At 47.5% G+C, this 22,557-nt stretch overlaps 1 protein-coding gene across 3 annotated transcripts in view; it reads left to right on the plus strand.

Moving 5' to 3' along the window:
* The window catches only part of TAF4 (TATA-box binding protein associated factor 4), a 54,369-nt gene that overhangs the window by 25,352 nt on the left and 6,460 nt on the right, over nt 1-22,557 (plus strand). For 2 of the 3 annotated variants that reach the window (XM_066587642.1, XM_066587643.1), the window contains 13 exons: nt 2,053-2,225; nt 3,626-3,745; nt 6,406-6,525; nt 11,631-11,753; nt 13,100-13,189; nt 13,706-13,945; nt 14,941-15,088; nt 15,234-15,348; nt 15,453-15,622; nt 15,995-16,125; nt 20,395-20,520; nt 21,578-21,634; nt 21,719-21,838. In XM_066587642.1, coding sequence (XP_066443739.1) covers nt 2,053-2,225; nt 3,626-3,745; nt 6,406-6,525; nt 11,631-11,753; nt 13,100-13,189; nt 13,706-13,945; nt 14,941-15,088; nt 15,234-15,348; nt 15,453-15,622; nt 15,995-16,125; nt 20,395-20,520; nt 21,578-21,634; nt 21,719-21,838 — 1,733 coding nt within the window. The remainder of the gene's footprint in view (nt 1-2,052; nt 2,226-3,625; nt 3,746-6,405; nt 6,526-11,630; nt 11,754-13,099; nt 13,190-13,705; nt 13,946-14,940; nt 15,089-15,233; nt 15,349-15,452; nt 15,623-15,994; nt 16,126-20,394; nt 20,521-21,577; nt 21,635-21,718; nt 21,839-22,557) is intronic. The other variant, XM_066587644.1, reaches the window with a different exon arrangement.

The following is a 22,557-nucleotide window of genomic DNA, read 5'->3' on the forward strand; positions in this document are numbered from 1 at the left end:
TGTATACTGGGGTGCAGCGCTGGGTAGATTGTACTGGTGGCACACGGGATGTGTATACTGGGGTGCAGCGCTGTGTGGATTGTACTCGGGGGGCACACGAGATGTGTATACTGGGGTGCAGCGCTGTGTGGATTGTACTCGGGGGGGCACACGGGATGTGTATACTGCGGTGCAGCGCTGGGTAGATTGTACTGGGGGCACACGGGATGTGTATACTGGGGTGCAGCGCTGTGTGGATTGTACTCGGGGGGCACACGGGATGTGTATACTGGGGTGCAGCGCTGGGTAGATTGTACTGGGGGCACACGGGATGTGTATACTGGGGTGCAGCGCTGTGTGGATTGTACTCGGGGGGCACACGGGATGTGTATACTGCGGTGCAGCGCTGGGTAGATTGTACTGGGGGTACACGGGATGTGTATACTGGGGTGCAGCGCTGTGTGGATTGTACTCGGGGGGCACACGAGATGTGTATACTGGGGTGCAGCGCTGTGTGGATTGTACTCGGGGGGCACACGGGATGTGTATACTGCGGTGCAGCGCTGGGTAGATTGTACTGGGGGCACACGGGATGTGTATACTGGGGTGCAGCGCTGTGTGGATTGTACTCGGGGGGCACACGGGATGTGTATACTGGGGTGCAGCGCTGTGTGTATTGTACTCGGGGGGCACACGAGATGTGTATACTGGGGTGCAGCGCTGTGTGGATTGTACTCGGGGGGCACACGGGATGTGTATACTGGGGTGCAGCGCTGTGTGGATTGTACTCGGGGGGCACACGGGATGTGTATACTGGGGTGCAGCGCTGGGTAGATTGTACTGGTGGCACACGGGATGTGTATACTGGGGTGCAGCGCTGTGTGGATTGTACTCGGAGGGCACACGGGATGTGTATACTGGGGTGCAGCGCTGTGTGGATTGTACTCGGGGGGCACACGAGATGTGTATACTGGGGTGCAGCGCTGTGTGGATTGTACTCGGGGGGCACACGGGATGTGTATACTGCGGTGCAGCGCTGGGTAGATTGTACTGGGGGCACACGGGATGTGTATACTGGGGTGCAGCGCTGGGTAGATTGTACTGGGGGGGCACACGGGATGTGTATACTGGGGTGCAGCGCTGTGTGGATTGTACTCGGGGGGCACACGGGATGTGTATACTGCGGTGCAGCGCTGGGTAGATTGTACTGGGGGCACACGGGATGTGTATACTGGGGTGCAGCGCTGTGTGCATTGTACTCGGGGGGCACACGGGATGTGTATACTGGGGTGCAGCGCTGTGTGGATTGTACTCGGGGGGCACACGAGATGTGTATACTGGGGTGCAGCGCTGTGTGGATTGTACTCGGGGGGCACACGAGATGTGTATACTGGGGTGCAGCGCTGTGTGGATTGTACTCGGGGGGCACACGGGATGTGTATACTGGGGTGCAGCGCTGGGTAGATTGTACTGGTGGCACACGGGATGTGTATACTGCGGTGCAGCGCTGTGTGGATTGTACTCGGGGGGCACACGGGATGTGTATACTGGGGTGCAGCGCTGGGTAGATTGTACTGGGGGCACACGGGATGTGTATACTGGGGTGCAGCGCTGTGTGGATTGTACTCGGGGGGCACACGGGATGTGTATACTGGGGTGCAGCGCTGTGTGGATTGTACTCGGGGGGCACACGGGATGTGTATACTGGGGTGCAGCGCTGTGTGGATTGTACTCGGGGGGGCACACGGGATGTGTATACTGGGGTGCAGCGCTGTGTGGATTGTACTCGGGGGGCACACGGGATGTGTATACTGGGGTGCAGCGCTGTGTGGATTGTACTCAGGGAAGCTAGCTTCAGATGATCAGTGCAGTGTATATGGGGGGGGGGGGGTTGGACATGTGGACATAATTTATAGTACCGCACAGTAAGGATCTCCTTTTTCCCCTAATCTGACACTGATTCTCCGTATGTAACGTTTGGCGATGACGTTTATCCGTTTGTTGTACGTAATTGTCTTCAGCCCGCTGCGTTTAACCTGTCGGGTTCCTTCTAACACCCAACTCTTTCCTCAGGGATGGTCCTCGTCCGGAGTGAGAACGGTCAGCTGTTAATGATCCCCCAGCAGGCTCTGGCTCAGATGCAGGCTCAGGTTCAAGCACAGGCCCAGTCACAAGCCCAGAATGCAATGGTCCCTCGTCCCGCTACTCCTACCAGTGCCCCGCCGGTGCAGATCTCCACGGTGCAGGTATGTAATGTCCTCACTGGCCTACAGGGGGGATACGGTGCAGGGTCCGCAGTAGAAGCGTCTGACTTGGGTCACAGGCCTCATTCACACCAAGCGTGTGCCATACGGGTACCACATATGCCATTCACACTAAATGTGTCCCTTGGTCAGACCATACCGCAGGTGTGCCCTGTGGCCTGTATACATCAGAATACAGAAAAAGGATGAATGGCGGAGTGGACTGCGGATCCCATCCGCCAGAATCCAGTCAAACAAAAAATCAAGGATACCATGAAGTTTATTTATTTCATTTTTTCTAATCTTACATGGAAGCCGTTGGCATCCGTTAACCCCTTCATGGCGCGGGCCTTTTTTTTCCCATTTTCGTTTTTTCCTCCCCCCTTTAAGAAAAGCCTAACTCCTTTATTTCTCCATCGACGTCCCTGTATGAAGACTTGTTTTTTGCGGGACGAGTTGTAGTTTTGAAGGGTGCCATATAATGGACTGAAAAACGTAAAAAAAATGAAAGATGGCGGAATGTCCTTTTTTTTCCCCATTTTACTCCACTTACAGTGCATCTTGTTTCTACGGTGCACAAAGTACAACAAAAACGACATAATAACTTTATTCTATGGGTCAGTACGATTACTGCGATACCAAACTTGTGTAGTTTTTAAAAAATTTTTTTTTACTGTACTAATTTTTTTCAATTTTCTGCTGCAGCTTCTCTGCGCAATAACTTTTTTTTTATTTTTCCGTCGACGTAATTGAGCGAGGGCTCATTTTTTGCGGGATGTCCTGTAGTTTCCGATAGTACCAATTCGAAATACATGCGACTTTTTGATCTCTTTTTATTGCTTTTTTTCTGGGATACAGGGTAACTGAAAAAGTGTATTTCTGGCGTTCTTTTTTTTTTTTTTTTTCCAGACGTTCACAGTGTGGGAAAAATAATCCGCTACTTTGATAGATCGGACTTTTACAGACGCCACAATACCAAATATGTATTTTTATTTTATGATTTAGATTTTTTAATAATAGATATGGCAAAAGGGGGGGTGATTTAAAGTTATTACTTTTTTTTTTTTTTTTTTAATGAATAAAACTTTATTGATTTTTTTTTTTAACTTCACTTTTAAGCCCCCCTGTGGGACCACAACCAGCATTACGTCATACTGCCATTTGATAGGCAGTCTGCTAAGGTAGCCCTGGGGCCTTTCAAAAGGCCCTTGGCTGCCATGACACCTGCACGGCTCCCCCGATCTCACATGAATCACAGTGCGCGTTCTGTCCATCTCTGAATCGGACAGACGTTATGCAGGAGAACGGCCCGTGTGAATGTGTTCTGAGAGACACGAGAGGTCTGTTATCTGTCTATGACCCCTTCACCGCTGGTAAAATCCTGTCTGTCTTTCCCCCTGCAGTCTCCCGGAGCGCCTCTGCTGGCGAGGCAGGTAACGCCGACTACAATCATCAAGCAAGTGTCTCAGACACCGACCACCGTGCAGCCCACCACCACACTACAGCGGCCCCCTGTTGTACAGGTGAGTCTTTTACTACAGATCCATCCGACCATGGAAGTGTTACACCGTGTATATGGGTCACGCTTCGCTCATTCATCTGTCTGCACATCCAGGACGCAGCATTATGATGTCATCACTGGTTGCTATTCTATTGTGGTCATTCTGCTTGGGCCATCGTCGTTCAAGCATGATAACGAACTAACTGGGTGTTAGTTCTGAAATTACTCCTGACATCACCCCAATGTTTTAACTTCAAATAGCCGGTTTCCTATATTGTGTAGACCTAACAGGTTCATATCGCTCTACCCGTCCCCCTGCCACCATATAGGAATACCCGCCCCCGTCCCCCTGCGGGCATACAGGAATAACACCCCCACACCCTGTGCCGGCATACAGCAATACCCGCCCCCGTCCCCCTGCTGGCACACACAGGAATAAACCCCCCCCCCCCCCCGCCGGCATGCAGGAATAACACCCCCAGCCCCCTCCGTGCCAGCATACAGGTATCCACCAACCTGCAACAACCTACCTCTGCAGTAAGACATTGGCTCTTCTCCTTGTACTGATCTGGAGTTGCACGTTGTTTCCTTCCCCATTGATCTTCCCCAAAGCTGAATTATCAATTACCAGAGAGCTTCATGTCAATTACACCTAAGTTGTTGGGTCACAGCAACAATGGCGCCAAACGGCTGTGTGCTTCCAAGGGTGGCAGGCAGAACTCCAAAAGCCATGTAAACTGCTCAAAAATATAAATAAGGGAACACTTAAATTACACATCAGATCTCGATGAAGGAAATACTGCTCGGTGTGAGCCTCCTCTGTGAGCGGGACGGGCGGACCTGCCAACTCTTGTATTCAATGCCAAGTGGATAAGATGTAAATTGACCTGCAAAGTGGATTTTGTGCCACAAAAGTGCGTTTTCTGATGCAAATTTTTCGCTGCTGACATTCCGCAGCAAATCCGTCCTGTGCGACACAGCCTGACACTGCTACCATGTTTTCCCCAAAATAGACCCTGTTTTATATTAATTATTGCCCCCAAAAGAGGCACTAGGTCTTATTTTTAGGGGATGTCTTATTGTACTTAACTACCATAGGCTCGACCAGGTCCCTCCTGCTGCTCTAGCGCAGTCCCGCACTCTTCGGCTGTTCACACAATATTACTTCCTAGTTAGGGAATTCATAAATCTCGCCTCCAGGAGGCGATGTCTGGGATTGGCTGAGCGCCACGGAAGAACTAATCAATGCAGAGTTCGATGAACCAATGTGATGGCTGTGATTGGTTCTTCCAGCTCTGCATTGACCGGCTGAGCAGCGCTCAAAGAACCAATCAACAGCCATGGTGTTGTGGAGATGGGATTTATGAATTGGCTGAGCGGCTTTCATTTCCGGCCGGCGCTTCTCTTCACTCCGCAGCAGACATCGCTATCGCCACCAGAGAAGCTAAGACAAACGCCGCTCAGACAATTCATAAATCCCGCTTCCATAACGTGATGGCTGTTGATTGGCTGAGCCACGGTGCTCAAAGAACCAATCAGGAAGTGATGTTGTATGAACAGCCGGGAAGTGCGGGACTGCTCCGTATCTCCGGAGAGTAGTAGGGGGGATCTGGCTGAGCCTGCGGTAGGTAAGTATTGCTTTTTTAATGTAGTGTAGCTAGATCACATTTTCAGGGTAGGGCTTATATTTCAAGCCTCATTGAAAATCCTGAAAAATCAGGCTAGGGCTTATTTTTGGATAGGTCTTATTTTCGGGGAAACACCGTATTATACATGCACTAGAGGCTGCTCATGCGGTTCCATAACTGCAGCCCAGCAATTGGTGCTATTATACAAGCGTGTGCAGGGCTCGTGTAATAGCACCCTAACTGGACAGATGACATCCCCGAAGTGACTTGGGGTTGTACTGTGACTTTTTTGTTTTGTTTTTGGAGCAGTGTATATAGGAAAACATCAGAAAACTCAACCAGTACCACAATGTAAAGGTGAAGGGGCTTTCCAGGGGCCAAATACTGATGGTCTCTCCTTATGAAAATTAATGTCTGGTCGGCCGATTTGCAGACAGGATAAAAATTGACTCCCAGATCACCTTCTAAACTGTTCAAAAAAAATATATATAATTTTTTTTGTGAAAACTGGAATTATGCTTTCACCCCCGATGACATCACAATACTGCTGGTCGTATTTGTGGTTTAGAGGTTTATATCTATTGGATCATTTCCCCTTTATTTTTGTCGCAACAACCATCTCTGGCATGGGTCGCTCTGCATGATCATCCAGTGACATCAATCATTTAGATCTGAATGTGATGGGCTTTCTTTTTTTTTTTTTTAACTTCCATAGCTACAGAAGGGGTCATTACTTTAGTAAACTGTGTGTTGTGTGTCTGCCACCTAGTGGTCTCCATGTGCCAGTGCAAATTTTAAAGAAATACTGCTGGTAGCTGCCTTATTTTAAAAGGCGCAGGCGTTACCTGGGATCATATATAGGGTTACCATGCAGGAATTATCTACAGCGCATCCATTAGGACCACTAGCGGCCAATGTTCGTGTAACAGCTGGTGCCGTAGTTTAACGCCAGCATGTCCTGCTTCTTGTGACTGGTTTTTGTGTGTGACTGGCTGATTGGTGGCATTAATGCCTATTTGCCAGTTATAATGTGCGTGTTGTTTCTTCTGCGCAGAATCAGATAGTACTCGGCAGCACGGCACAAACTGCCACTTTGGGGACAGCAACGGCCGTACAGACTGGAACTCCTCAGAGACCGGTGCAAGGAGCTGCTACCCCTACGACAGCCACCACGGTACAGCGGCCACCACCCAGCTAAGCCTTCACTCGTGGCGCTTCGTTTAGGGTCCCAGACTGCTCAGCCCGATTCCGATGATCATTTCCTGTATAGTGTAGGGTGGGATAACGGGCATCTTCCCCCCTTATTATGGTTCATCTAGCTACTTGCGGATGATGGAAGGTTCCGCTTCCTGTAGGGTCCACACTTGGGCTAAACCTTATTAGGAGTTTCAGCTGTTTACAAACAATGATGTAACTAACTTAACACAACCGATACAAGAAGCCGTTTCTCCATATTTAACACAAAATAACGGTTTTAATGGTTACTGCGGTCTCCGAACTATTCACCCCGTTCAGGTTGAGGCGTCTTTAGTACTTGCAGCCCCTATTGCTGTTATGAGCTGCTGCAGATGTGATGCATCATTATGATGGGTTCATCGCGGAAAATCATGGCATGCCGCAATTTTTAGATGCGAGCGTAAAATCGCGGCAGATTTCTGCTCGTGTCCATCGGGCTGCACTTTCAGTAGTTATCCTATGGAAAGCGGTTCATGCGTATTATCACCGCAGATAGCGCAATGAAATATCGCCCGTGGACAGGAGGCCTTACCCCATTCCTCATGGACGATGGCCTCCGGGTCACTGATTTTGGATTTGCGTGCTGAAACCCCTTTCGCATCCCACCAAAGATTTTCTATCGTGTTCTAGTTAGTTTGGGGTTTTTTCAGCATCTGCTTCAGTCTTCCTCCTGTGTTTATACGCAACGTCACTAAGCGGCAGAGCGGGACGTTAAATAAAGTAAATGATGAGAGCAGGAAGTCTGTGCAGGACAGCGTGCGTGAGATAGGCTGTCGTGCACAGCCAAAAATCGCTGCCATTCGCGGCAGTGCGGCGGCTCCCACAGCAGGCAACGGTTTCCCACACACTTGAATGAGCCCGGCCTAAGGCCTCACGCACATGGACAGATTTGAATTGCGGAATTCGCGGTGGCCGTCTGCTCCTGGATTCCGCAGCAAATACTGCCTACAGCATGCTATGGCAAAGTGATTCTTCCTGCACAAACCAATTGTGGATGAAACATCGCAGCATGCCCCATTTCTGCGCGGGCTCCTCACGGATGGCTTACATTGACGTTAATGGAAGCCGCCCGACTCGCAGACTATCCGGAATGTCAATTCTGAATTGGCTGCTGGCACCCGCGTCATCGCCTAGCGATGGCACGGCAAAGTCTGTACTGCGCATTATGGATGGCTGTACCATCCGCAGTACAGATGTAAGTAGAGCATTCTGCATCTGGATTCCAGCTCTGTCGTGTGCATGCGGCCCTTTGGCTGCTCTCACACAGGCGTCTGTTAAAGCGCTGCGTTTTGAAGCCATTTCAAATGCATTCAACAGTGTTTTTTATTTTTTTTTTATGCACCCCATCATTACAACGGGTGATGAAACACACTAAGATAGAGCAGACAGCGGTCGAGAATCACTAGAAACAGCGTGTTCAGCGCTCGTCTGAGAAGCCCCATTCAAATTAATAGAGGCGTTCTACAGTATTTAGTGTTTTTGAAACGCTGTAAAAAAACAAAAAAAACAAAACCTGTGTGTGTGAACCCGGCCTTACTGTGCGGATGAAAACCACAAAGCCCTTATCAGTGAGGGAATTTCATGCACACCTGGTATAACTAATGAAGCCCCTGATTAGTTACATCGGGTGTATTTGTGACAACACCTGATTTGCACATGTGTGCTCTTATGATGGAATATGTTCGGGGGGGGGGGGGGGGGGGATTAATTTTTCTGCAGTCCTCATTTAAAGATTAAATCATTTTGTGTTGCATTCGGAGAAACCACTCGTTATCGGCGTTAAGCCATTGAAATAGTTCTTGTTTGTAAAGAGCGGAAAGCTTGTAAATTTGGTGAATAAACCTAATTTGCATATTCAAAATTGAATAATTTTGACTGAACTGTACAAAAACTAATTTTCGATCCACTATACATCCAATTGGCTTTTATAGCTTATTCCTTACTACATTGGAGTGCATTACAGTACAGTTACACATCACGGAGGCCCTCTCTTGACATGCTACATTTAATATGATTAAACCATCACATTTCTTCTTAATTCTATAAGCAAACCTTAATATGGGAAGAGAGATTACTGGGATACAATCAAAGAAAGGTACAGCAAGAGCATCCCAATACCTATTGTCATGTTTGGGTGCTATTCACTTTGACCACAAGATGGCAGCATACAGCACTACATATAAACTCCGCTGCCCTTTGGAAACCGTCTAGCAGATGATGCTGGCAGTCCATGTGTACCGCTCTGGCATCCCCTGCCAATCGGTCATCTGCAGACCAGAAAGAAAGATTGGTCCAGTCTCAAACTTCCCCTTATAAAGTTTACTTATAAAGATCGATTACTTGTCCCCCATATAGCTGCAAAGTCATTATGGTAAACGGGAGAGCTCGAACTCACGGGGATAGCTTATCTTGCTCTTCTTTAGTCCTGTTCATTCTGTGGGTGCTGATCGCTTCCAGTTCTATAGGGGACTAAGTAGATGTATGGTGTGAGTGACTACAGCTGCTATATTAGTAGGACTTTTCTTCATCCAGTTCTTGCAGATGTCAGGGGGGGGGGGGGTGTTAAACTGACAATGATTGTGCAGAGCATGGAGTTGCTTAAAGGGGAAATGTGAACAATAGATGTTAATTTGCATAACGATGGTTACATGAAAAGAATCCGCCTCCATATGGAAGTTTTCCTGCTCCTCATATGGAAGCTTAAACTTCCCTATCAGTCCCGAGGCTTAAAGGGGTTGTCCTGTTGATAGGCCGCCAATAGTAGATCGGTAGGGGTCCACCGCCTGGAACCTCAGCTGGTTTCTGCAGGAAGCAGACAGTTCTATTCTCTGTAGTTGGAACAGGTGATTGGGGGAGGGGTGGTGGTGGAGGTGTTCTGGGCGGTGGACTGCTGTTGATCTGTTGGTGATCTATTCTAAGGATAGGCCATTAACAGTTTACAATTGGACAACCCCTTTAACTCGCCCACCAGTTTGGTGAAGTTTTCTCTGCTGATGTGCTGTAATGAGTTCGCCATCCATCAACTGGTGTAACTTTGTAAACGATCTTGTACCGGTTGGGAGGACGGCTGTGTTCACAGGGGTGCTTGGGGACTCCATCACATTTAATGGCAAAGATAGCGCAGCATGCAGCACTATTCCTGCCATCAAATACGCAGACATCCTGACGGACTCCATTGTAAGTCATTGCCACCCCAATGACTTTTTTTTTTTTTCTTCCTCCATTAACATTTAAAGGGCTTGTCTACCACCAAAAAATATGTTTGAAACCTGTTCATGGTGGTGGGTAAAGTAAGTCACCCTCTCCTCTTCCCCCTCCCCTCCCCTCTCTCCTTCCACCCCCTCTTCTACCCCAAATTATTTCTTCCTGCAGCAGTGATGAGACCAACAATGAGATGATGTGATTGGCTGCGGTGTAGTGGTCACATGTCCCTGGTGTCTCTGACATCATCACCGTTTCAGTGGAGTTTTCCCACAACCCTGAGCAGGTTCAAGGACTGTTTTGGGGTGGATGACGAACCCTTTTAAGCTACGTCCACGCAGGACAGATTTTTGAAACTAGCTATAGGAGTACAAAAAAACATGAAATATATCAAAAAAGAAAATATAAAGATATTTATAAAATCCCTCAACGTTTTGTGGATATTCAGTGAAAGTCTGGGTTCACACGGGGCGTAAATCCCATGGAATGTCCGCAGCTGAAGTCCTGCGGGTTTTGAAAAGCGGCTTATCTCACTGCGGCCATCTCTCCCCATAGGGAGGGGAGAGCCGGCAGCGAAAACGGCGATAAAATTGGCATTCCATGGCTTTGCATTCCACGCGGCTTGGCCACAACGGACTATCTGTAGCGTGCGGACGTGATTTTTGCGAATCTCATCTACTTTGCTGCTTAATCTTGGGTTTAAGATTGCCGGCAGAATGTCTGCACGGAAATTCTGCGGCAATTCCACCCCATGTGACCCCAGCCTAAAAATGGAATTACACTTTGTAGGGGGATTCCACTGGATAGATGATAAACTAGTGGGAGTTCATTCGCTGGAACCCACGTAGATTGCCGAAAGGGGGGACCCACCCAGGCAAAAGACTGCAGCGAGGAGGAGATTGAATGGAGCAGAATCCATTCCGCCACTCCATTCAAAGTCAATGGGACTGACAAACTCTGGAGCGCTGTACTTGGGTATTTAAAGGGGTTTTTCCATTAAAGACCCTTAACCCCAATTCACAGCATAGTGGATCAATGGCTGATTGCTGGGGGAGCAGTTTTATGGGATGTAGGAAGACTGCCGACTGCATCCACCCCACAGAAGTGTATGGAGTGGTTACACATTCACACCACATCTCCATTCATATAAAGCACGCAGCTCTCAGGATTTCCCAGCAATCAGACCTTCATCCGCTATGCTGTGAGTAGGGCATAAATGTGTTTAATGGGAAACCCCCCTTTAAGTCAGTGCTGGCTGCAGGACCCCTATTAGTAGAGAGGTGATGAGTGCTTCCGGCTGGAATCCCCCATTACATAGAGCTGAAGGACTTCACTATTGAGAGGTGACCCATTCTCCGTAAAGGGGCTTTCTAGGAGTTGGATATTGATGGCGTCTGCTCAGGAAAGGCCATCGATGTGTGATTAGTGGGGTCTGTAGTGGCCGCGGCACGGGCACATCACCGCCTGCCAGGCACAACGCTGTACATCTCATAGCCGCCGTGCCTTCACTGGCACTGAGCTGCTCTTGGGCTGCATGTCGAATTAACATGATTTGTCAGGCCTGGAAAGAAGCTGATCCGCAGCGGACCCCCGCCCATCAGGTATCGGTGACTTATCCTGAGGAGAGGCCTTCAATAGCGGAGTCTTTAGGCATCGACTGCTCCCGCTTCTTGTCCACATGAGACTATCAGACTTGGGGCCACTTTTACATAGCCGTACTAATGGTTGCCAGATAATGGGCTGTCCAGCCTTGAACATGTGACTTAACCCTTGATTATCACGAGCCGTGTGCCCGCAGGTTGTACCGAGTGTTGTTTAATTTACATCTGTGTCTTTCCACAGGAAACCATGGAAAATGTGAAGAAGTGTAAGAATTTTTTATCGACGTTAATTAAGCTGGCTTCATCGGGTAAACAGTCCTCTGAGACGGCAGCTAATGTAAAGGAGCTCGTGCAAAATCTGCTGGTAAGATGCCACGTACCACCCGGCCGCCATCGCCAACCACCATTACATCTTCTGTAGCCGCATTCTCAGATAATGGGTCTCTTTGCATTTACACTGCCCCCTTTAGGTTGCTTCTCACACTCTTAGGCTTCATGCACACGGCAGGTCCGGATTCTGCAGGCACAATCCTGCATGGAATCCGACCCTGACCACGGCGGATGATGCGTACCTGTGTGTGCAGGTGGCGGCGTCCGCGCGGACCTCTCTTCTTCCGGCTTCTCTGTACTGTGGATGGTCATGTGGACATGCGCAGTACAGATTTTATTTTTTAACTCCTGCTTTTCCAGAGGAATCTGGAGCATTGCGGAGGGGCCATGGTTTGGACGGCTTCCATTGACTTCGATGGAAGCCGTCCGTATCGGGACCGCAGGAAAAGAGAGCATGCTGCAATTTTTCATCCAAAAATATGTCTCTTATCCTGAACTATGACTGGTTTATGTTAAAAAAAAATAGCTTTTTTTTTTTTTTTTGTCTGACTCAAAAACTGCAATAAAAATTGATTTAAAAAGTCTAATTTACCCCAAAATGGGACTGATGGAAGCTACAATTCATACCGCAAAAATCAGTCCCTCACACAGCTCCGTTAGCGGGAAAATTAAAGTGTAATGGATCCTTGAATGCGGCGCTGCAAAAAAAATAAAGTGTAATCGTAGCAAAATAGTAACCCATTAAAAAAACGATATAAATTTGGCCGTGCCGTAATCATGCTGACCTGCAGGATGAAAGGAACATTTCATTTATGCCGTACGGTACAAATACAAACCAAGGCCAAGTGGTTCGATCATCGTGACCGGAGGAAGGGTTGTTTCTGATGGGCTCTGAGGAATCTTGGAACATTTCTGATGCGTGGCGCTGGGCACACTGGGCATCTTTTATGGCGCTGTCACATAGCCTGCCTACTGCCTACAAGTTATACCGAGTTATCAGTGTAGATGCGAACGATCAGTAGTTGGGCATTGGGTTCATGTGGCGCACATTTTTTTTCATGCCTGGCTTCGGAACCTGCGTGCAGAAAGAGGGATTTATAACTGCTTGACGCAAAAATGTAGCCTCATTGAAACGGGCTAACGAACTTGTAGATCCACGGTAACGGCATGTGCAAATCTGCGACTCTGTTGTGGTGTCTGAGGCGAATCCGCATAGTTTTTTCCAATGCAGATTCTGCTTTGTTTCTGCCACGTGGAAACATACCCTATATGTTACATAAACCTACCCTTATAGTGTTCAGTCAGCCTCACTGTTTTTTGTGTCTTCTGTTCAAAATAAAACCCTGAACGATGGCTATGACTCTTCTGTTTTTCTCACAGGACGGGAAAATTGAAGCGGAGGATTTCACCAGTAGATTATACAGAGAACTAAATTCTTCACCTCAACCTTACCTTGTGCCTTTTCTGAAGGTGAGCTTGTGATGCCGCTACGTCTGATGTGGAGTGCTGGTCACCTTATTAGACGGACAGGCTGCGTGTATAGATACCCAGGACTCCGACTATCTCAGAGGACTGAGATATTGATAACCTAACCCCAGGATACTTTTTCAATATCTGATTGGTGGGGTCCGCCTTTTAGGACCCCCACCGATCAGCTGTCTGAAGTGGCCGTCGCACTCAGGTGAACACAACAGCCACTTCTGCATACGAGGCATAGCGGCAGTACCTGGTATAGCAGCTCAATTCCTTTTACTTGAATGGTACTGAGTTGCTCTCAGGCCATGTGACCGATGCAGGTGACATCACTGCCCCGACAAGAGGTCTCTTCAATCAGCTGATCAGCAGGGGTCCCAAGCGTTAGACCCCGACCAATGTGATATTGATGATGTATCTTGAGGAGGACTAGTCCTGGAGTAAATTACTAAAAAGTAGTGATGTGAGATCCGTCTTGTATTGATCACCCTGTTCTGTTTTTCCCCACTACAGAGGAGCCTCCCTGCCTTGCGCCAGCTGACGCCGGACTCTGCAGCCTTCATTCAACAGAGTCAGCAGCAACAGCCGGTGGGCTGTGGGCAAGCCACAACCGCCCTCACCGCCGTCATGCTAAACAGCTCTGTGCAACGCACGGCTGGCAAGACCACCGCCACTGTCACGAATACGTTACAACAGCCAGTCATCAGCCTTGCACAAACTGCACAGGCTAAACCTGGACAACCCACCCCACTGGTACATAAGCAATCGGGACATTTTACTGTATTTCTCCAGACACATTGTAATCTCCATAGATCCATCTAGAGAAAAGTCATTGTTTAACGTGTCCAATTTTGTTCAGGTGCAAAGCATGATGGGTCATACGACATCTATCTGCCCTAAGAATAGCAGGGTGGTTAAAACTTCCTTCCCTTTTCTCCTAGAACGCCTTCCCTGCTCCTAGAGCTGTGATCGTTACCTCTTGGCAAATAAAGAAGAGCTCATAGACTTCTACAAGTCTTTAGCTGACGAGGTGTACCGATCGCAGCCGAATGGGTATAGCGCTTAGGTGAACATTTCTGCCCCTTCGTTTCATTGCAAAGTTGGGGGACTCTGCACTCATCCGCTCACTGATCAAAACTTCTGATGGGTTGCTATGGCACGTCAAAAGTTTTACAAAGTGCAGTAACTCATTAAAGAGGTTTAATAGAACTAAACTATTGATGACCTGCCCTCAGGATTGGTCATAAATAGTTGATCGGCGGGGGGTCCACTGCTCAGGATCCTCACCAATCGGCTGAAGTGACAGCAGCACTCGGGGGAGCGCCACAACCACTCCAGTTCATACCGGGCACAGCGCCATACATTGTGTAGCGGCTATGTCTGGTATTGCAGCTCAGTTCCGTTTACTTAAATGGGACTTGTCTGCTCTAAGGCTATGTGACCGAATATGGCATATGGCTGAGAAGAGACTGCAGGGATCCTAAACGACAGACCTTGCCGATTAACTATTGATGACCTGTCCTGAGGATAGATCAGTAGTTTAGTCCCACAAAAACGTTTAAGATCTTAGGATCCAGTTAAGAAAAACTTATTTTTAGTGGTCTAGCAATAAGAAAAAGTCAAGGTTTAGAGTTGGTGACACAGTTCTAGTCTCCAGTGTCTGGTCCTAAAATAGGGATGCAGTCAGGTATGTATCGAGCTTGTGAGATCAGATGTGACCTATGACATTCTCCTTTTTGTTCCTTTAGGTAATCCAGCAGGCACATAAAGCAGGAGCAGTGGTACGGCCCCCACAGGTCACATTGACCCAGACGCCCATGGTAGCACTTAGACAACCTCAAAGCCGATTAATGGTCACTGCTCAACAACAAATACATTTAAACCAGCTCCAAACGGGTGAGTCTTGACACAATGCGCTGCTATTGGTTGTGTCCGAGCTTTAGATTATCTGCAGAAATGGCCGTATAATGACCACAACCATCCAAATGTAACTTGCTGGTCTTCGCCAACTTGTATCTAATGCTCTTGTATCTCTTCACAGTCCCAGTAGTAAAACCAACTATCATAACCGGAAACAAAACATTTCCCACGACGTCAGCGCAGGCGGCCGCAGCACAAAAGAATAAATTAAAAGAGTCAGGGGGAGGGTCATTCAGGTGAGCCGAACCTAAAACGGCGACATGGTGGCGACTGATGCCTCCCCTAATTTCCCAGGTATCCATAACCTTTAACTAACCATCTCTCATATCCCTTTTCACAGAGACGACGATGATATTAATGACGTAGCGTCCATGGCCGGTGTCAGCGTGTTTGAGGAAAGTGTGCGGATATTGGCCACAAATTCCGAGCTGGTGGGCACGCTAACGCGATCCTGTAAAGACGAAACGTTCCTCTTACCTGCGTTATTACAACGAAGGATATTAGAGATCGGTAAGTCCAATGTTTGTTTATATTAGGACACGTAGATCACTTCCACCTTTGTTGTTAGACTCCTAGGATGGAGCCAAACAACTGAAAGGGAACAAATGAGAACAAACCATAATGTGCAAATTGGGGGACCCGACAAATCGTCTCTTGATTGGGAAGGTTATACCAGATCAAACTTGGCTGCTTTCTTCCAGTGCCACAGCTGTCATTGGCTGTGCCTGATATTGCAGCTCAGCTCCATTGAAGCGAATGGAGACTAGTTGCAATACCACACACAACCTATGGACAAGTGTGGCACTGTTTTTGTTATTTTTTTAGTCCTATACTGCTTTAAGAAATATTCCTTCATTTTTTTCATCCTTCCTTCTTCTCTAGGTAAAAAGCACGGCATTACAGAGATCCACCCCGACGTGGTCGGTTACGTTTCTCACGCTACGCAGCAGCGACTTCAGAACATCGTAGAGAAAATCTCAGAAACGGCTCAGCAAAAGAACATTTCTCATAAGGTGATTGTAAGGCCTGCAGCTTAGGGATCTGCTCCACCGGCCGTCCTTATGAGTCTATGCACGTGGCGTTCTCCTGACCACCTGAATGGATTGGGGACGGGCACTTCAGGCATTTTCATGGGGATGTAATAATCGGCAAATCTTTGCAAGCAAACTTTGTCTAGGAAGGTCTATGCAAAGTCAGGTCTGTCATGGGTTAGAATCCCCGCTTAACCCCTTAATGCCACAGGGCATAAGTGTACGTCCTGGCTGCAGGGTACCTAATGCAACAGGGCGTACACATATGCCCTGTGGATAGCGCAAGATCAGAAAAGATCCCATGCCATCCAGCAGCGGGAGCTGTCTGTTACCGATAGCCGGCTTCCAGCTGCAACAACAGGCTGCACAAGGACAGTGACCCCCACTGTTTACCCCTTTAAATGCCACGTTCTATGCATATCGCAGCATGTAAAGGGTTCACAGAGGGAGAGCGCTTCCTCTGTGATGTCGTCAAACCCCTGCGATGTAATTGCGGAAGGCCAGCGGGTTGCCATGGCAACAGGACATCAGATACAGGTGCTCTGCTTTGCTATTGCCTATGGCTATTACAAGTGATAAGGCATTGCGGGATAGAATTCCTGCAATGCTTTTTCATAGCGATCAGAGCTGCTACGCTTCAAGTCCCCCACAGGGACATAAAAAGTGTAAAAAATAAATACATAAAACTTTTTGCTATTTTTTTTTCTCTATTAGTATAAAAAAAAAATCCCACATATTTGGTATTGTCGTATCCATAACGACTCGTGCAATAAATTAAACAGACTTTTTATCCTGTATGGCAAAAAGCGTAAAGAAAATTCCTAAAAAACTAAGGCAAAATGCTCATTTTACCTCTCAAAAAATGCAATAAAAGCGATCAAAAAAGCTGTATGTACCCCAAAATGGTACCCATAAGATTACAGCTTATCGCACAAAAAACAAGCCCTCCCAGAGCTCCGTCTATGGAAAAATAAAGGTTATGGGACTTTAAATACAGCAAATTCGCCCAAAACTGGGAAAAACCTAAAAAAAAAAAAAAGGTTTTGGTATCGTTAGAATCGTACATAATTAACGCTGTAAAAAAAAATCACCCCCAAAAAACAATGGCAGAAGTGATCGGTTTTCTCTCCCTGCTATCATAAATAAAAGTTTTACAATATAGCCTATGTACCCAAAATGGTACCCATAAAAACTACAGTTCGCCGCGCAAAAAAATAAATCCCATATATGGCCATATCGACGGAAAAATAAAAAAGTTATGGCTTTTGAAAAGTGGAGATGAAAATCCCCCAAAAATCTGTGCGTCCTTATGCCCAAAGTAGGCAGCGTCCTTAAGGGGTTAAACAATGCTCACAGTAGAATTGCCGTCATCACTCCAAACTGAGATATCGGACACTGCTAATGCGTAGAGCATATATGTGTTGTGATGGAAAGGGTCTTCATACAGTCTGTCGATCAATGCATAAAAAGCCCTCGGTACTTGAGTTGGGATGCCCTATTAGTGATAGCGATAATATAGCTCGGGCATGGCCATGACTACATAGATTAGTGCTGGAAGAGACTGGCAGACTTTATCCCAGTGGTATCTGACTGCAGCAATTGGCACAGGAAGTCATGGCAAAGTGTCTGCCATCTCCTATGGAGGAGATGAGCGTGGGGCGCTGGAGTTGGCATATGCATGCATACTGCTGGCACGTTCATATCCGCATTGCTGTGGCTGGCCGCTTTGTATAGTTACTGCTTCAGCAGTGAACATCCTTTGGACTCTGCTGAAACTATTCTGTGTAGTTCAGTGTGTGGCTGGCAATCCCATGTAGTTATTACACAGCCGCTACTATTACTTAGAGAACAGCAGGTAATATTTGCATGGTAGCACTGTTGTGTAGTCTCTATATGACCCAAGTGTGAAGACTGTGCGGAGAGATCTACCATCTGATCCAATGATTTGACTTGCATCGTTAGCCCTGGACGTGTTCAATAAAACTGCATTTTGAGATGTGACCAGATTGACAAGTGATGAGGTGGGACATGGATCTGGAAAATGTGCTGCGGGCAATCAAGGCATGTTGGGAGTTGTAGTTTTGCAGCAGTTAGAGACCCCTAATCCCAGAGTTGTGGGGTCTGTTGTAAGTCATGGCTGATACAGGCAAAGGCCTATATACACTGGTGGAAACTGAAAATGTTACACCCAGAAGGAATTGGTGGATCAAACATGGCAAGAATCAGACAAAGTTTATTCCAGTTTGGTACAGGTTTCCGTAAGAAGTGTGCATGAGCGCCTCTACGCTGTTGGATCAATAAGTGTCCGTATATCTTATTGGGGTCTCTCCATGCCGGCATGACTTGTGCAGTCAGTTGTTGTACAGTTCGTGGTGGGTGGGTAGAGGTGACGTAATGCGTCTACCTATGATGTCCCAGACATGCTCTATTAGGGATAAAACTGGGGACCGCGCAGGCCAGTCCATGGTCATGACACTTTGCAAGGCATGTCTTGTGATGGCTGAAGTATCTGGACCAGCATGATCCTGTTGGAAGATACCGTTTTTTGGATGGTTGTCATGAAGGGTATGACAGTAGGGTGTACCAATCATACTGGCGGGCAGTCATAGTGCTTTCAACAACCACCACTTCAATCCTGCCGTCATAAATGGTTGTCACCCCCACAAACCATGACTCCAGGGGTGGGACCTATGTGGCGCTCTGAAATCATAGCAGGTTGGGCCCTTTCTCCAAAGCACTAGACTCGCTCCACTCCAATCCATACTAAATGCAGCAGCTAGGCTCATTTTTCTATCCAGTCGTTACTCAGACGCCTCTGCATTATGCCAGTCGCTGCATTGGCTGCTCATACACTGCAGAACTAAATTTAAACTCCTCACCCACAAAGCTGTCCATGGCGCTGCGCCACCATACATCGCCTCCCTCCTGTCAGTACACCACCCAGCCCGCTCACTCCGATCGGCTAACACACTCAGACTAAACACCCCTGTAATACGAACCTCACATACTTGCCTACAGGACTTCAGCAGAGCAGCACCCATCCTCTGGAACGCTCTACCCCAAGGCATCCGGACAATCCCCGATGCACGAAACTTCAGACGTGCCTTTAAAAATGCACCTCTACAGGGAGGCATACCAAATCTCCTGACCTAGTCCCTCGCCCTTCCCTAGGGCTCCCCACACCTTCCACTTTGCTTATCGTATCTGACCCCTAGCCCTACACCTCCTTCCCGCCCCACCCAGTTTACTTCCTAATAACTGATTTCCACATGAAATCCCCTACTGCCTGTGTTCCCCCATGCCTCGCTCCCCCCCCATACCTCCTGTACCACCCCCCAACCCATTTGTTTCAAACTGATTGTATCTCACATTGTAATTGTATTGTTTTTGTTTCTCCCATGCTTGAAAGCGCTGCGGAATAAGTTGGCGCTATACAAATAAAGATTATTATTTATTCTATGTTGAATATTATCATTTGGCCCTGGACAGAATCGGGACTCCTCACTAAACATAACTGTTCTCCATTCATGTGTCCAGTTCGTCTAGCTGTACACCTTGTTAGTCATTGCTGGTGGTGAAATCAGGTTAATGGAACGCACTACATGGGGGGTCCGAGAATTCAGCCCAGCTTCAAGCAGTCGGTTTACAACGACTCTGACTCCAATCACTGCTCTGTGCTGCAGTCCGTCATCTATCACCAACTGCCATCCACACAGTTTGGCGGTCTTCACTTGGCGTTGTCCTTCTGCGTGGCCCTGTGCCAGGTCTGGAGTACTGGAGCTTTGCTGTGTCCACTGAGCAACCACTCTCTGCGGTCATTGCACTCCGCACAGTCATTCGTAGATTTCAGGATACAATGCCCCCACTTCCAACATGACAATTATCCGACCTCTCTCAAAGTCGGATGCTTGGACTTATGGAGTTTGGACGCTACGATTTAGCATGTCTAATCACCAACTATCTGTGGACAAAATAGGACCTTCTTACGTAACACTTTGACTTATTAACTAGAACTCTGTAGCATTTTGCAGAACAGAGTCCCATCATTTGCATACTAATACACCGACTTCATCCAGTGTAATTGTTCAATACCCTTCATATGGAGAGACTTTGATCCAACTTTCAAACATTGGCTACAACTCTGTCTAGGTGTTACTCTCTGTTTCCACCAGTGTAATATTTGCTATAGGCTATGGTTTGCTAGCATTGTGTAGTCGAATCTATCTTCACAATGTCACATTCTGTCAGCAGGATGACGACCGGTACGAGCAGTCAAGTGACGTTCGGACACAACTCAAGTTTTTCGAGCAGCTCGACCAAATAGAGAAGCAGAGGAAAGACGAGCAGGAACGGGAGATTCTCATGCGAGCAGCAAAGGTCAGTAATGTGCAAAGTCCTAAAGTGGAGAATAAAGGGAGTGGGAAAATGTGTCCTGGTCTAAGAATTACATGAATGGACACTTTATTAGACCCCGGCCCTCTCACGATTGACGCTTCCCTGTATGGTAATTCTCCCCGTGACCCCGGAGTGCGGCATACAATCATGTGACAAGTTTTCCGTGGATCAGTTTCAGTGTGAATCCACATTAGATGGGAAAATCCAGCGATCAGAGTGACTTTCAACGAGGCCGGGTCATCGGGGCTAGACTAGCCGGGGCCGGGATGTCACTGCCAGTCTTGTGGGGTTGTCTTGTGTAATGCTGCCGAGAGTATATCGAGAATGGTGTGACCAAGGAAAAGCTCAAATGAAAGGGGATGCTGTGGACAGAAGCGCATCATCACCGAAAGGGGTCAAAGGAGAACATCTGGAACCGTTCTGATGAACAGGCACGGCACAGTCACTGTCAGCCAAATACAACGCTGGAGCTCCAACTTGCGTGTCTGAATGCAGAACTTGTTGTTCTTTAGTACGGATGGGATATAACAGCAGGAGACCAATTCCTGTAAGAGAAACAGAAAGACGAGACTCCGGCGGGCTAACGAGCGCAAAAGTTGAATCACTGAGCAGCGGGAAAGCATCTGGTCAGATGGATCCAGATTTCTGTTGCATCGTACTGATGGGAGGTCAGAATTTGGCACAAGCAGCATGAATTGATGACCCCTTCCTGTCAGCTGGTCAGAACATGTCATTATCTCCATCTTCCTGTCCGCAGGGGCCGATATTCCTGTATAATGATTTAATCCTCTGGTGGAATCTACATCACAACAAACTGCTGCGGTTCTGAAGGTCAAAGGAGGTCCAACGAGCTACTAGATGGGGGTTTCTAAAAATGTAGCCATTCGGTGTATATGCTGTAGACCTATAAACACGCACTTATTATATACCAAGAAAACGGTTGATTTGAACTGACTGAAGAGTGTATGAACTAATAATTACCAGATTAGCATATTTTTGTATTCCGTGAAATCTCACTTTGCTCTTTTTGGCTTCGCAGTCTCGATCGCGGCAGGAAGATCCTGAACAGTTACGGCTAAAACAGAAAGCCAAGGAAGTACGTTGAGTATATTGATAACATTTCCAGACTTGTTTTTGCAGTTCAGCTGTTATAGTTTTCTCCATCCTCCTTTCTTTATAGATGCAACAGCAGGAACTGGCACAAATGAGGCAGCGGGATGCAAATTTAACGGCGTTAGCAGCTATTGGTCCTCGAAAAAAGAGGAAAGTGGAATCACCGGGTCCTGGTTCAGGGTCAGAGGTAAGTGTCTGTATGGATTCTCATCGGGGACATGAAATTGCAATTGTTTGATCACTCCTGCAGTATCATGTAATACCATAGTATTACATCCTACCACGATCTAACAAGCAATCTATCAAGCCATACCACAGTCATTTGATGCGGATATCATCGTAGGGGGCTGTTCGGACCCCCAAACCTCGTATCGGGGCATTTATATGCTGCTGTCAGAATTGATGGCGGCATATAAAGGGGTAACGGACACAATCGGCATGAATGCTGATTGCAGCTGTTGTCGGCAGGTGTCAGCTGTAAGAAACAGTTGGCACCCACTTGGTATGGCAGTAATTGTTCTGAGCCAGATGGGAAAGTTAGCATGTTATTTTTACAGAATGGTGAAATTGTAAAAAACAAAAACTAAAAACAATGGCAGAACTTCTGGGCGTTTTTTCATTCTAACCCCCCCCCCCCCCTCTCAAAAATAAACAAACAAATAATAGTGTAATGAAAGTTATGCAGCATATTGTATGTGCCCCAGAGTTGTACCATTTAGGCCTCATGTCCACGGGGAAAATCTGGCCCGCTACGGATTCTCCATGTAGAATCTGTAGCGGGTCCCTCCTGCCCCGCGGACATGAGCGCTAAAAATAGGAATTTAAAAGAATTAACTCACCCGCAGCGGGCCGGGAAGGTATTCTCTTCCTCACGGCCGGATCTTCTTTTTCGGCCGGCGGATGAAC

Source organism: Eleutherodactylus coqui, chromosome 13 (genome assembly GCF_035609145.1).
Source record: "Eleutherodactylus coqui strain aEleCoq1 chromosome 13, aEleCoq1.hap1, whole genome shotgun sequence".
Lineage (NCBI taxonomy): Eukaryota > Metazoa > Chordata > Amphibia > Anura > Eleutherodactylidae > Eleutherodactylus > Eleutherodactylus coqui.